Below are 12,777 nucleotides of genomic sequence, written 5' to 3' on the forward strand. Positions count from 1 at the left end.
CTGTGTCAGCGTTAACAACGGATAATGCCACCTTAGGTCAGACAGTACTTGTGAACAGAATGGACCTAATTCTGCTTGTTTAGCGAGGAAAGCCTGTAAAATACCAGCGACGCCGCAACAAGGGAGCTGTCAATTGGGCGGCAGGATTACAGCACCCTTAATTCTAGTCAAATGCATATACCTATTCATGTTCCAGTAGGAAAGCTGATAGTCCTGCTTCAATGTCTCAAGGTGCAGAACCTTTTAAAAAAAGGTTCCGAGTATGTACGTCAAACACTACTTTTTGCAGCGATTAGGTCAAGCATCACGTCCCTCAACATCCCGCTTCCATAGACCTCTTAGGCAGCCGATCTTGATGTTGAGCTGTTTGCCAATAGTTCGTACTTGAATGCGTTTGTAGACTTCCAACCGTGAGGCTTTCAACCAATTTGCTTTCAGGAACTGGCAAGGCGTGGTAGCTTGGCTTGAGATTGTCTCTGTTTCTCAGTACATTGTAGAAGTGTAACTCTTCTTGCGTTGTACCCTTCTTGTGCTTAGCTTAAGCCATAGGCTCCGTAGCTTTGACTTTAACAATGAACTTTTTCAACAAAGTTAAGAATCTGTTCTTTGGGGTAAGTCACTAGGTGCCAGCTGTCCGGTGCGTTTCCCTGGGTAGGGCTAATAACCCAGGCCCTGACCAGCAGGGCGAAGACGACGACGGCGACGCAGGTAGGCAGCGTCATCAGAGCGGCGAAGCAGCAGGACCTTCCACCGCAGCGTCAAAGCGTCCGCGCTCCTCTGGTACGTCCCCGAGCAAGACCGTGGCAAGGCCAGCCAGCGGGCAGGAGCCAAAGCCGCAGGAGCCAGTGCTACAGGATGCTGGCTGTTCTGAAAACGGTGGTGTGCAGGTGCGATGCTATCCATGCGGTCCTGGGGGGGCTCCGTACGGTATCTCCCTTCTCGTCTACCCTCTAGCCGGCCTACCCATGTCAGACTGCATTGGCCTCTTGGGAGCCACTGGCAGGGCCTATATGTTGAACTTGGACACTGGGACTCCTATATGTTGAACCTGGATAGGAACATGTACGCATGAAGCGGCGGGAGCGTGGAACATTCGCTGGGGTCCTACCACGTGTATGTTCCTTGGCGCGCAGTCAACAGTCGGAAGTCCACTGGTGAATTTCTGCGGGGCCACGCCTGTGGGCAGGACACACGCGCTAAAGCTGCCCTGTACCAATGTCCTCCGCGGGGGCCCCTCTTGCCGAATGCTGTACACCCCCACAGGGCCTAGACTGGTACGCCGCGAGTCAAATACAGGACCAGCACGGCGATTACGCAAACGAGTTTTTCGATGCGGACACGGGAACGAAATGCTGTGCAGGGGCAGCGGCAACGACGGTACCAGCAGCAGCAGCAGACAGTGTGAGACCGAAGAGAGGGCCCCACAAACCGGCTGGCAAGGCAGGGGGAGGCAGTGTAGCAGCAGGAAAACAGGTGAGGAAGGCAAATGGTACAGAGGGGCGGTCTGAAACATCCTGAAAGTTATCACCTAAATTTTAGCCTGCCGTAATTGATGCATCGAGCATGCCAACCAAAGGAGACTGGTTTCCGCGTCGTGAAATTTGTCGGCCCTTTTTTGGGGGGGTCACAAGCTTTTGCTTTCGATTGCCCCTTGGCTCAGCACCACAAGCTGGACAAAGATAGGTTGCTCACCGCCAATGAACTGGCGATGGATTGGTGTCTGCGTGGTTCTTGGAACAAAAGCAAAAGAACAGAAAAGCAAAACTTTCGTTAGGCTCTTAGCGCGCGCACAAGGCCGGACCGGCAACGGCCTGTGGCTGTGCCATAAAGGGAGTAATGGACTCCGTTACAGGCTAGCAGCTAGTCAACATCGTAGCTGGTACGACTATCAACGCGTCGTGCAGATCCGGGTTCCCGACCTAGGTGTGTTTCCGTTAATGTCTGTGATAGGGCCTTCCGGAGGGCTCGTACAGTCCGGCAGTGGGAATGCCCAAGTATGTACATACATACAGATTAGGATGCCCCTCTAGCATCGTGCAGATCCGGGTACAGTCCGGGAGTGGGAATGCAAAAGTATGTACATACATACGGATTAGGGTGCCCCTCTAGCAAGGGAGAGCAGGGACTGCCCCGGGAAAGGGGGCCGCTGGCAAAGTTAACCACCCTGTAACAACATACATACAGGTATATGTGTGTGTTAACCTTGTGTTGCCCTTGAAAGGGTTCTAAGCCCCACACCAGCGGGGGGCCCAAGGGCTGACCGAAAGGATCTTGGATTATTCTACTTCCCAAGAAAGGATAGGATGATACAGTCGCATGCATTCTCAAGTACTATACATGTCCCGTTTCTGTGTCCTCAGCAGCTCAAGGTAAAGGATGTGCAGCGAGGCACAGTGATCTTGGAGCCCATTTGAGTTGTGGATTGGATAGGGCGCCCGGGTCCTACGCTACCTTCGCGAAACTTCCGATTCGGTCTCTGCCCTGGCTCTGGGAGTCGCCCACCGTTCGACGCATGCCTAGGATTGGGAGCGGTTCTCTGCAGGGCTGAGATGCGCCCCGTGCCCCGGGTCTTCCACGGCATGGCCAGAGGTTGGGCCTGTCTCAGGCGGAAGGCTGTTTGTTGTGTGCATGCGACGATGGGCTGAAGCTGCTTCATCCCGCGGATCAAGGGGCTGCTTGGGGAGCATGGATGGCGGATGCTGTATGGTGTGCGTAAATATGCTTTGCGTCTACCGGAGTGCCAATTTAGTGACCTTCTTTGGAGGCAATGCCTACGTGTGGAAGTGTCTTAATAGCGTTGGATTGGCGCGGTGCGCGCATCGGCTGGTGCTGTCTGGAGGCAGGCCGCAAGGCCTCGTACCTTGCTTGGCGGCGCCGAGTAGGGTGCTTGGCGGCTTCCTTTTACTTCGTTACGTTATCTTTTGTGCACTAGAAGAGTTTTACAATGTCGTTATTGGGGTGTATTGTATCGAGGCATGTAGAGTTTGCTGCAGGTCGTATGGTTGGCATTGTGAGGGAGCGGAGGATGGGGGCACGGGCTTAAGCTCTGCGTAGATAGCGAGCCATGAAATTGTAGTGACGGGCCCGTTCGAAGATGATAGCAAGGGTTTAACAGAACTGGTGGTCCAGTCCTAGCGGGGCTTGCTCCTCTGTGGTGCCTACAAGCTGGGAGTAATTTTCCTTGCTTTCCACGTAGTTTTAGAAACGTATTTTTTGATACGCTAGCTATTCCTGTATTGGGGCTACGGTGTTTATTCCATGGAACACATCTTTGCCCGGAGTCAAAAGACGTATTACAACCAGCATGCCAATCAATTGCCTCATTGGCCTAACAACCCCAGATCCCGAATTTGGCGATTGCTCCTCACGGTCTGCACCCGCTATCTGTGGGGCCCTCCAAATCTGCCAGGTACACTAGCATCTGCACGTATTAGTCACCAACCAGCTCATCAATTAGGCCCCAACAGCCACACCACGAGTCGAGCTTTTAGTCCAACAGGAGGTTAAAAAAATATTAAAAAAATAAATGTACTATAAGGATACGTTGGCCGCTATGGCACTTGAGGGAAAGAGCCGGGTGGATTTACCCATCTCGGCGGAACGCTGGACTATCACCAGCCACCGTTCACTAGACTCACAAGCTATGAGTACCTAAATACTCGTTTGTATTCTTTCCTGACTAAAAAACATAAAAAAAATATGTATACGCTACATCCGACAGTAGCGCGCTAAAACTATATGGAAAAACAGCAAATATCCAAACACACACCGCTATGTGGTCATAAGTAGAACCTGGTATTTAGAACTGCTGCTATGAGCGCAAGGTATGCGACTATCTCGCCGAATGCTCGCGTCCGCCATATTCCTCCTTGCTTGGTTATCTCCGTCCTGGCCTATAGTCCCCGCCTATGGTATCCATCACACCCTTCACACCTTCCTACGCGCCATCCATCGCCACCGCAACCCGCGGCTCTTTCCACCAAGTCCACCAAATCCTCTGCCCTGCCCATCCCTTCCCTAAAGGTATAAACTGTCTTACTGAGGAGAATGGAAAAAAATTGGCACTACGTCGCACTGCACCGCACCGCACGCCGCACCGCACCGCACGCCACATCGCCTATGTTTCCTCTCGCGCTTGCTGCGCCCTCAGCGTATTAACCTCCCTGCCTCCACCTCGCTGGCATCTGGGGCTGAGCAGTAGCCCCTGGCCAGCGTCAGGCCCTGCAAGATATGTAATACACACACATACAGACACGCAAGTCCCTGCCAGCTCTCACTCTCTCTACTGGTCCCGCGTCTCCACGCCAATCTGCCGAGCAAACTTAATAAACACCTCCTCCAGCGTCGCATTGGTCACGCCCCAATCCAGAACCTGCATCTCCGCCTTGGCCGCCGCCACCTCCCGAAACACCGCCGAAAAGCTCACCTCCTCCGCAGGCAGCTCGTACTTGAACGTACCGCCCAGCGAGTACGTCACCCGGGCGCTGGGGCTCATGCGCGCCACCAAAGCCCGCACCGCGTCCTCGTGGCCAGGCCCCACCGTGATGGTGAACACCAGGTAGTCCGCGTAGCGCGATGTGATCTCTCGCGGATTGCCGATGCACACCAGCTGGCCGTCCACGAAGATGCCGAGTCGGTCGCACAGGATTTCCGCCTCCTCCATGGAATGTGTGGTCAGGATGATGGCCCTGCCGGCCTTGTGCTCGCGGACCACATCCCATAGGGCGCGTCGGGAGGCGGGGTCCAGACCCGTGGACGGCTCATCCTGCAAGTGTAATGTGTAATGTACGGCATGCACGCACGCAGACAGGTGGTGGGGTGAAGGTAATGCGTGGGGTGGAGGAATGATGATGGAAGGCTCCCAGGGCCAACTGCACTGAGGAAAAGCTTGCCGTCCATTCCAAGCTCCTTCCCTCCCTTCCTCGCTCTTTCCTTCCCTCCCTTTCTCCTTCCCTCCCCCTTTCGCATTAACCACCCCTTCAAGTCTTACCAGGTACACGACTTGCGGGTTGCCCATGAAACTGATGGCCACACTGAGCCGCCGTTTCATGCCGCCGCTGTAGGCACCCACACGCCGCTTGCCGGCGTTATTCACGTGCAGCTTTACAGACTTGATAGCGGCTTCCACCGCCGCCGTAAGCTCCTTGCCTGCAGCCAACAACACGGATCGGTGCCGCCAGGACCTTGTTTTTGTTACCCAGTTCAACGATATGGGAGATCTTTTTTTAAAGGAGTGAAAGACTTCTACGGAGCTCATGGTTGTAGGGTCTCTCTTGGGCATAAGGTCATAAGGGTTCTGTTTAGAGCGGTGAATGCGCTATGGGCATGACGCCTGGGCCGGCACGTGGGGTTTGGGGACAGGAGGGCTTTCATCCTTTCGAGGGATTGCGTTCAGGAACGCCGCAGCTGCAGCCGCAGCCGCCACCGTGCATGGCGCAGCGCGGTGTCCCCTTGTGCGGAATGTTCTTCACGGCACGGCTGCAACACGGCGCTGACACGCGTCACCCGCCGTAGCGCGCTCACCCGTGAGTCCCTTGATGCGGCCGTAGAACATCAGGTGCTCCTCTCCAGTCAACTGCTCCCACAGCAGGTTCTCCTGCCCGTCAGCGAGGAACGCAACCGAATAGGAACATGAGGAATATGAGGGCCAGTCAAACTGGAGGAGCTTGGCTCCTGCCAAGCTGGGCAGGAGCTGGCCACGAGGTAGGAGAATGGCGAATGGGGGGTTAAGATCACCACACGCACACACATGCACACACCGCATCAGACGTGTACGCGCAGCCAGCAGCTTCCTACCTCATGACAAACCCCGCCGCCATTGAGACCCATCTCCCAGATTCACCAGTGTTCATTGACGCCCACACGAGGGCCCCTCAACCACATCCTCTCTCCCATCAAAAAACCCACACGCACCGCAGCAGCCACTCACTGAAGCAACACAGGAAAGGAGCGGGAGAAAGAAAGAAAAAAAGAAAGAAAGGACGACGACGACATCAATGCCATCCACCTGCCCCACCTTCCCATCCCGGTTCTCCTGGCTTTCTTCTCTTTATGCTCCTACCCAACCGCCGCCCAACCGCCCAAGCACTTTCGAGATACCGCTGTCGGGGTTTCCTGCCCTCATTTCCCCTCCACACGCACACACACACACACCTGGGGACACACGCCCATCATGCGGTAGATGTCCGTCATGCGGGTGCGTATGGAGCGCCCCTCCACCAGGGCGTCACCCGCACTGGGCTCCAAGAAGCCGGTCAGCATGTTGATGGTGGTGGTCTTGCCTGGACAGCGCAGGCAGGAGGGAGGGGTGGGGCCGAACGGAGCCGGGCGGTGCAAGGGGCAAAAGGTAGACGGAGGGACAGGAGTGGAGAGAGAGGAGATGGGGGAGGGCGGAGGCGCCGGGTTGTCGGGAGGCCCACGGCGGAAGGGCGCTGGGCGCTCACAAACCAGCGCGAGCACTCAACAAGCTAATAAGCCAACCCAGTACATCCGCCTGGCCACATCCCGTCTACTACTACACGCAAATCAGGTCCCTTCCGTTTCCTTTTGGGTCATGTATTGGGTCATATTGGTGTCCGGGGCGGTGGCGTTTACTTCCCTTTCCCGTCCTAACTCCCAATCAGTCTATTTGCACTCACTCACCCGCCCCGTTCGGCCCGAGCAACCCGAAGCACTCCCCGCGTTCAATGGCCAGTGTCAGCGAGCGGACCGCCACACGACCACGCTGCCGGCCACCGCAGCAGCCCGCCAGCCATCCCGCGCCTGCGTCCCGTCCTAAGCCGGCTCGCGCATTGGAGAACGTTTTCGCGAGGCCGCGTACGACAATGGGCGTGTTCAAGAGCTGCTGCTCGTCCATAGCCGCCACGCGATCCGCCTCCGCCGCCACGTCGTACGCTTGGATTTTCAGCCCAATGGCGACGCCGCCGCCACCGTTAGCAGCGCCGCTGCCGCAGTCGTCACTGCTGGATTCAGCGGGTGCGCACGCATACGTCAGCGTGTCCACAGAGCCCGCGGCCTCGCCGCCTCCACTCTCAAACGTAACTGGATCTACCGTACACGCCTTCACCTCCTCTGCCCCCGCCGCCGCCGCCGTCGCTGGCTTACCCGTACCAAGCATAACCGATATGCAACGGTCACTCCCACTCGGCGAGGGGGCTCCCTCAGCCGTATTGACAACCAGCCGCGGGTTGACGGTGGAGGGCAGGCCAGCGGTGCCGCCGCCAGAGCTGCTGGACGCACCGAGCGAGGCACGGGAGGTGGAGGTGGCGGCGGGCTGCACCGTTGCGGCCCATGCGACGCCGGGGCTGCCGCCGCCACCGCCCCGGCCGCCAGGGGTACCACCTCTGGTACTAGGACTAGGGCTAGGGCTCCCCGTCGGGCTTGCCGGCGGAAAGACCGCCGACGCGGAGAGGTCCTGACCGCCGCCTGCACTGCAGCCGCGGCTGCTGGTACTGTGATGGCTACCAGTACTGAGAAGTCGCCGAGGAGACATCGGCGAGACTGATTTCGCGCTAACCACCAGGGCGCCCGCTGGTAAGCCGCTGCCGCCGCTGCTGCTGGTGCTACTGCTGGCGCCGTCACCGCCGCCGACGGTCCTCGGCTTGATGCAACTACCCTCACCACCGCCGCCTTCGCTACTTTTGGGGCCACAACTGCCGCCGCCGCCGCTGCCACTGCCGCCGCCGCGACGAATACCTCCCCGTTCACTGCCCCTGCTGGCGTTTCTGCTAATGCTGTCCCTACGGCCGCCTTCATGTTTATTGCCGTCGCTGTTGCCGCACTCCATAGGCCAACCAGGTAGCATGGCTGTGATAATCTCCCCGCCGCCGCCGCTGCCGCCGCCGCCGGTGCCGCTGCCGCGGGCTCCGTCCTCTTCCTCGGCCGCATCGGCGGCGCCAGCACCATCGCCATCTACGCCCTCGGCGACCGGGCCGGCGACGCCGATCAGTAGCGTCGGCACCGTCAGCCCCCTTGCCGCCCCCGTTGACGTCAGTCGCATCTGGGATCAGATCCTCGCCCCGCTTCGACATTCCGCCCGCCTGAGGTGGCGACTTGAGCTCCTCAGCCATGAGCATTGACGGCGCCGCCGCTGCGCCGCCGCGTCCCGGTGCCATTTCCACCACCGCTGTGGCATGAGGCTGCATCCGCTGGAGCTCCCAGAGGTCAGCATTCGGCTACCGCCAGCAATCCATGCGACAGGGAGGATGCGAACAGCCAATAGGGTTGCCGATTGCTGGAGAAGGGAGAAAGCGGGAGAGGAAAAGGTATACACCAACAACAAAAAGGCAGGGACACGTCATTCGCTAGCAGGTGGGCTAGCGGTCCAGCCTAGCCCAGCCATGCAGGAGTGCAGGGGGCATTTTCATCCTCGCGCCCTGACTTGACCCACCTCAGGCGAGCACGGCACCCCACCCCACCCCACCGCCGCACATACCTTCCGCCACATCCACCGCAGGAAAAAGAGCGGATGCCGTCTCGCCCCGGTCCCGTTATTCAGAACCTGCGGGAACAGCCGCCGCAGCCGCAGCAGGAGCAGGACTGTGAGCATCAGTTGATAAGTGCGCACCGTGTTTTCCCCCATAATTCCCGGCTTCTCATTCCTTACAGGTACACCACCGCCTGTTCACCTGCTCAAAGTACCAGCCCAGCGCTATGAACAGCGGCCACTCCGCCAGCAGAGACACCCACACGCTAAGCATGCCATTGCCGGGGTCGCGCAGGTTGGACCACTTAAGACCAGGGAAGGTGGCGAAGACGGCCCGGGTGGAGTACTCGGAGAACTCGAACAGACCGCGGTACAGCGCAAAGCCGGGCACCAGCTGTACGACAAGCATGTACGACTTGTCCTGCTGCATGAGCGAGCGCAGTAATAGCTCGCCAATGAGGCCCGATGCGAAGATGTATAGAACGGCCACGACGGTTGCCGTACGGGAGGAGGAGAAAAAGGAGGAGATCATGAACACGAAGGCGAGCATGTTGTTGCCGAAGATGAAGAACAGCACGGCTTGTATGGCTGCAGCGGGTGGGGGAGGGGCGGGCGGCACATCGCGAGCGTGGGGGTGGGTTACTTTATCAAGTCTGTGAGGAAAGAGATGACCCAGAAACGAGTCGGCGACAAAAACTAACAAAAACGCGCACCGGAACTTTTGCTGTTGCCCAATGCCAATGTTTTTTTTGTCGTAACGGCGAAAATGCATGCCCCGCTGAGCATCCTGGCGCCTTCGTCGAGCATTGCGAATGCAATGCTGCTGCTGATGCACGTATATGCGCACCAACGCGCGAGATATAATCCTTAGAGCAGCCGCAACTTACGAACCGCCATCAACCGAATCATTAACGAATTGAACTGCCCCGCAAGGGTCCCGCGGCTGGTTGAAGCAGCAGCTTCTGGAGCTACTCACAAAAGGGCGTGGTGGTGAAGACCTTGAGCCGTATCAACGTCCCGAACACGACGAAGAATACCATGTAGACTATGTACCTGTTAACGGACATGGAGTAACCAAAAACAGGCCAAGTTTAAAGGTCCAAACTAGGACACGAAACCATCGCCCTCGCGGAAGGGTTTCGCCATTATCATTGACTGTCGTTGACTAGTCAGGTGTTTACTTTTTTGAACGTGAGGGGGAAGGGAGTAAGCCGGGCGAGGGAGCTAAAGGCGCGGCGCACATACACACGCACACATACACACACACCTCAGCCCACCACCGCAAGGAACCCCCCCTGCTGCCCTCCTCCCCCCTCCCGACCCCGGCCCTGAGCGCCGCCCTCCTGCCCTTCCCCCCCGGCCAGTTAACTACTCACACCATGAGGTACCACAGGTACGTCACCAGCCAGTACGCCCCGTCACCCAGACCGTGCATCTTCATGATCATTCGCAGGCGCTTCTCCTTCTCATACACCAGCTGCTGCAGCAGCGACGGCAACAGCATCTGGACCACCCACCTGTGCGCATGGGGCGAGTAGAAAAGAATAAGGCGGTCAACAGCAGCAGCAGCAGCAACAAAGAGGTTCCCGTTCCCCGTCCACTTACGCCACAGGATCGCAACACAGCGCCGCAGGAGACGCCTTGACGACACGCGCAGCTCACACGCTTGCCCCACACATGTCCTGGAGGGCCCCCTCCCCCCCATCCGTCCCCGGCCCCCCTTTCACTCCCCCCCTTACGTGTAGAACAAGGGTCCCAGGATGACGCTGAAGTCCAGCTTGAGCTGCAGGGCCAACTTGGGAAAGGACATGAGGCCCATCAGCCGGTTGCGGACGTTGTAAACGACGGGCAGACGGCCTGGGTGGGCAAGCGAGTGTATGGGTCAAAACGAAAATGGAGGACGGGAGGCCGGCGTAGGGGGAAGGCGGGGAATTACATGCAAGAAGCAAATAAGGTGGTTCAGCTGCCGAGAAGCACGGGGAATGGTTTAGAACGCGGGTCTGCGGGTCATCAGCGCTCATCGGGGTGTGGGTGTATTCGTGGGACCTCTGCGTTGGTGTTTGTTTATGTTGGGGGAAAGGGGACAAGGCGCGGAGGAGAGGAAGAAAACTGTCGACTTCTTCCCTTCAGAGCATAATCCGCAAGTCGGTGCTTTGTATCTTAGGTGGGATTGTATCACCATGGCTTGCTAATGTAGAAAGCCATCAACAACTCCCAATCCGGAAGAAGGAAAAAATTTGGGAGGCAGGTAAGGTTATTGACGGCCAGACCGCCAGAGCTCAACTCTCAGACTCCAAAAGCAAGTCAAGTAGAGGACGTAATGGGACGAAGGAGGTCAAGGCCGGCAACGGTCGGAAGCTGTCCCCACAGCAATCACCCACAGCACCCCAGGCCGACCCTAGCCCGACTCGACCCCACCCACCCACCTACCCCAGTAAGTGCGGGTCCAAGCCTTGGTGGCCATGTTGAGCAGCTCATGAATGCGGTAGTTGACGGGGGTGTCCGGCACGGGCAGCGACAGGTTGTAGTAAGCGTCGTACCTGCGGCGAGTAAATGTTGGTGGCACGGCATACATACTTATAGGCAGGCGGCTGGCAGAAGTTAAGGCCTGACTCCTGCTCTCGGAGATTCCGGGTTCGAATCCGCCTGCCGACCACTCGGTGTGTGAGGGGTGTTGAATTGGGAGGTGGGCCCCCATCTTGCGGACGGTGTAGGACGTTATTATATCAATTTGCGCCAGTTGATCCGCTAGATTTGGTTGGATGCTGGTGGTGAGTTGCTGAACCCAACGAATACATTCTGAAGTCGGATGGGGTGAATGGATTAGGGTGCCTCTCTCGCAGGGGAGAGCAGGGAACTGCCTCCAATGGAAAGGGGGCCGCTGGTGAAAGCTATACCGCCCTGCAACAACATACATACTTACAGGCTAACAAAAAAGAGTACAATTTTCCACGTCAGCAGTCTTTCCCGCCGAGCGAGCGCTATGAGAATGCGGATCAGGTGGTATGGGGCCTCTCGACAACCTGTCAGAGGCCGATGTGGGGTCAGCCAACCCGCCGGAAACAGCCCCCCCGAACCGCCCTGTCCCCACCTAACATAACTCGTACCACCACTCCTACAAGCAGCATGGTAAAAATCGTTCGTAGCAGCAAAAGAGAGAGCTCAGGAGTGTCCCCCCTCCGCTCTTGACAGCCACTCACAACAACCCGTCCAAATTCCGTCAGCCCTGAAAACCCCCCAGGGCCCCTGGGCCCCAAAAGCCCACTGCCTACCCACTTGAGGGTGGTGGGCCCTAGCTCTCGAAAGTTCCATGCACCGCCGTACTCACGAGTGAAGTACGTCCCATCACAGCGAGCCTGCGCATCATCATGAGGATGGCATCAAAACCATCGCTGCGGCTGTCGGTTGTTGCTCGTTCAAATCCGTTTGTTTAGTTAGTCCGCCAGCCCGCGAAGATTAGTCAGTCGCTCGTTACTCAATCATTCATCCAGAACACACACACACAGAGTCACACACACAGAGTCACACACCTCGCCCACCAGGCATTTAAGCGACACACCGCCCTCCCCCGCTAGGTTCCCCCTCTTCTCTCCTTTCCCCCTGTCCTCCCTCCCGCCCGCCCGCACGCTCACTTACCTTTCCAAATCCGCAGTACAGTCTGCGGTCCAGGGCCGTGGCGTTGGCCGCCTCCCTGGGCAGTGTATCCACACAGGCCGCAGTGATGCCGCCAAACGGGGAGTCCTCCAATCCCCGGGTGATCTGGACACGCAACACCCGTCATGCGGCACACACACACACACACACACACACACACACACACAAAGACACACATGTGAGACACAGAAGAAGCAAGCATATGGGACAGAGAGAGACACGCATAAGGTGGCCCCGACCGGAGCACGTGAAACGCTGGCACCGGGAGCCAACCAAAGGTTAACTACCAACCATCAACCACCAACCACCAAACCAACTGAGTAAGTCCAGAACCCCGAATCCTTTCCAAAGAGCCACACCGCAAAACAAGCCCCCCCCCCCCTTGTTGCGGTTGGCTTGCGTGCATCGCGGTGTTGTGGGCTGTCGGATGAGGGGTGTATTCCTCAGCCTCGCAGCCAGCCAGCCGGTCAAAGGGAGGCGGTGTCAGGCAGGTCACGCCGCCACCCTCACCCCGCCCTTCACCCCTGTCTCCAAGACCCTGCCTGCTCGCCTATCTGTCTGTCTGTCTGTCTGCCTGTCTGCTCGCCTGTCAATCTGTCTGTCCGTCCGTCCCGTCCCCACCTGGCTGGGTGTCACATTCAAGAGCCGCAGCAGTGGCGGGATGACGAGCGGAAAGGAGGCGTTGTAGTAGACTAGCA

At 57.9% G+C, this 12,777-nt stretch overlaps 2 protein-coding genes across 2 annotated transcripts; one reads left to right on the forward strand and one right to left on the reverse strand.

Annotated features, from left to right (window-relative positions):
- Positions 1–44: 44 nt before the first annotated feature.
- VOLCADRAFT_106091 (uncharacterized protein) lies at positions 45–2,414 on the forward strand (the record flags this gene model as incomplete). Its single annotated transcript, XM_002953694.1, has 3 exons — positions 45–611; positions 1,264–1,473; positions 2,361–2,414. Exons 1-3 carry the CDS (start codon positions 573–575, stop codon positions 2,412–2,414), a joined length of 303 nt encoding a protein of 100 aa, XP_002953740.1. The 5' UTR covers positions 45–572.
- A 1,868-nt stretch (positions 2,415–4,282) lies between these two features.
- On the reverse strand, positions 4,283–10,235 carry VOLCADRAFT_64058 (uncharacterized protein; the record flags this gene model as incomplete). Its single annotated transcript, XM_002953765.1, has 9 exons — positions 4,283–4,765; positions 4,991–5,148; positions 5,524–5,596; positions 6,154–6,281; positions 6,643–7,015; positions 8,628–9,013; positions 9,402–9,478; positions 9,802–9,942; positions 10,165–10,235. The coding sequence occupies 9 exons, from the start codon at positions 10,233–10,235 to the stop codon at positions 4,283–4,285; spliced, it is 1,890 nt and encodes a 629-aa protein (XP_002953811.1).
- Positions 10,236–12,777: the final 2,542 nt, after the last annotated feature.

This window comes from Volvox carteri, assembly GCF_000143455.1.
Source record: "Volvox carteri f. nagariensis unplaced genomic scaffold VOLCAscaffold_38, whole genome shotgun sequence".
Taxonomy (NCBI): domain Eukaryota; kingdom Viridiplantae; phylum Chlorophyta; class Chlorophyceae; order Chlamydomonadales; family Volvocaceae; genus Volvox; species Volvox carteri.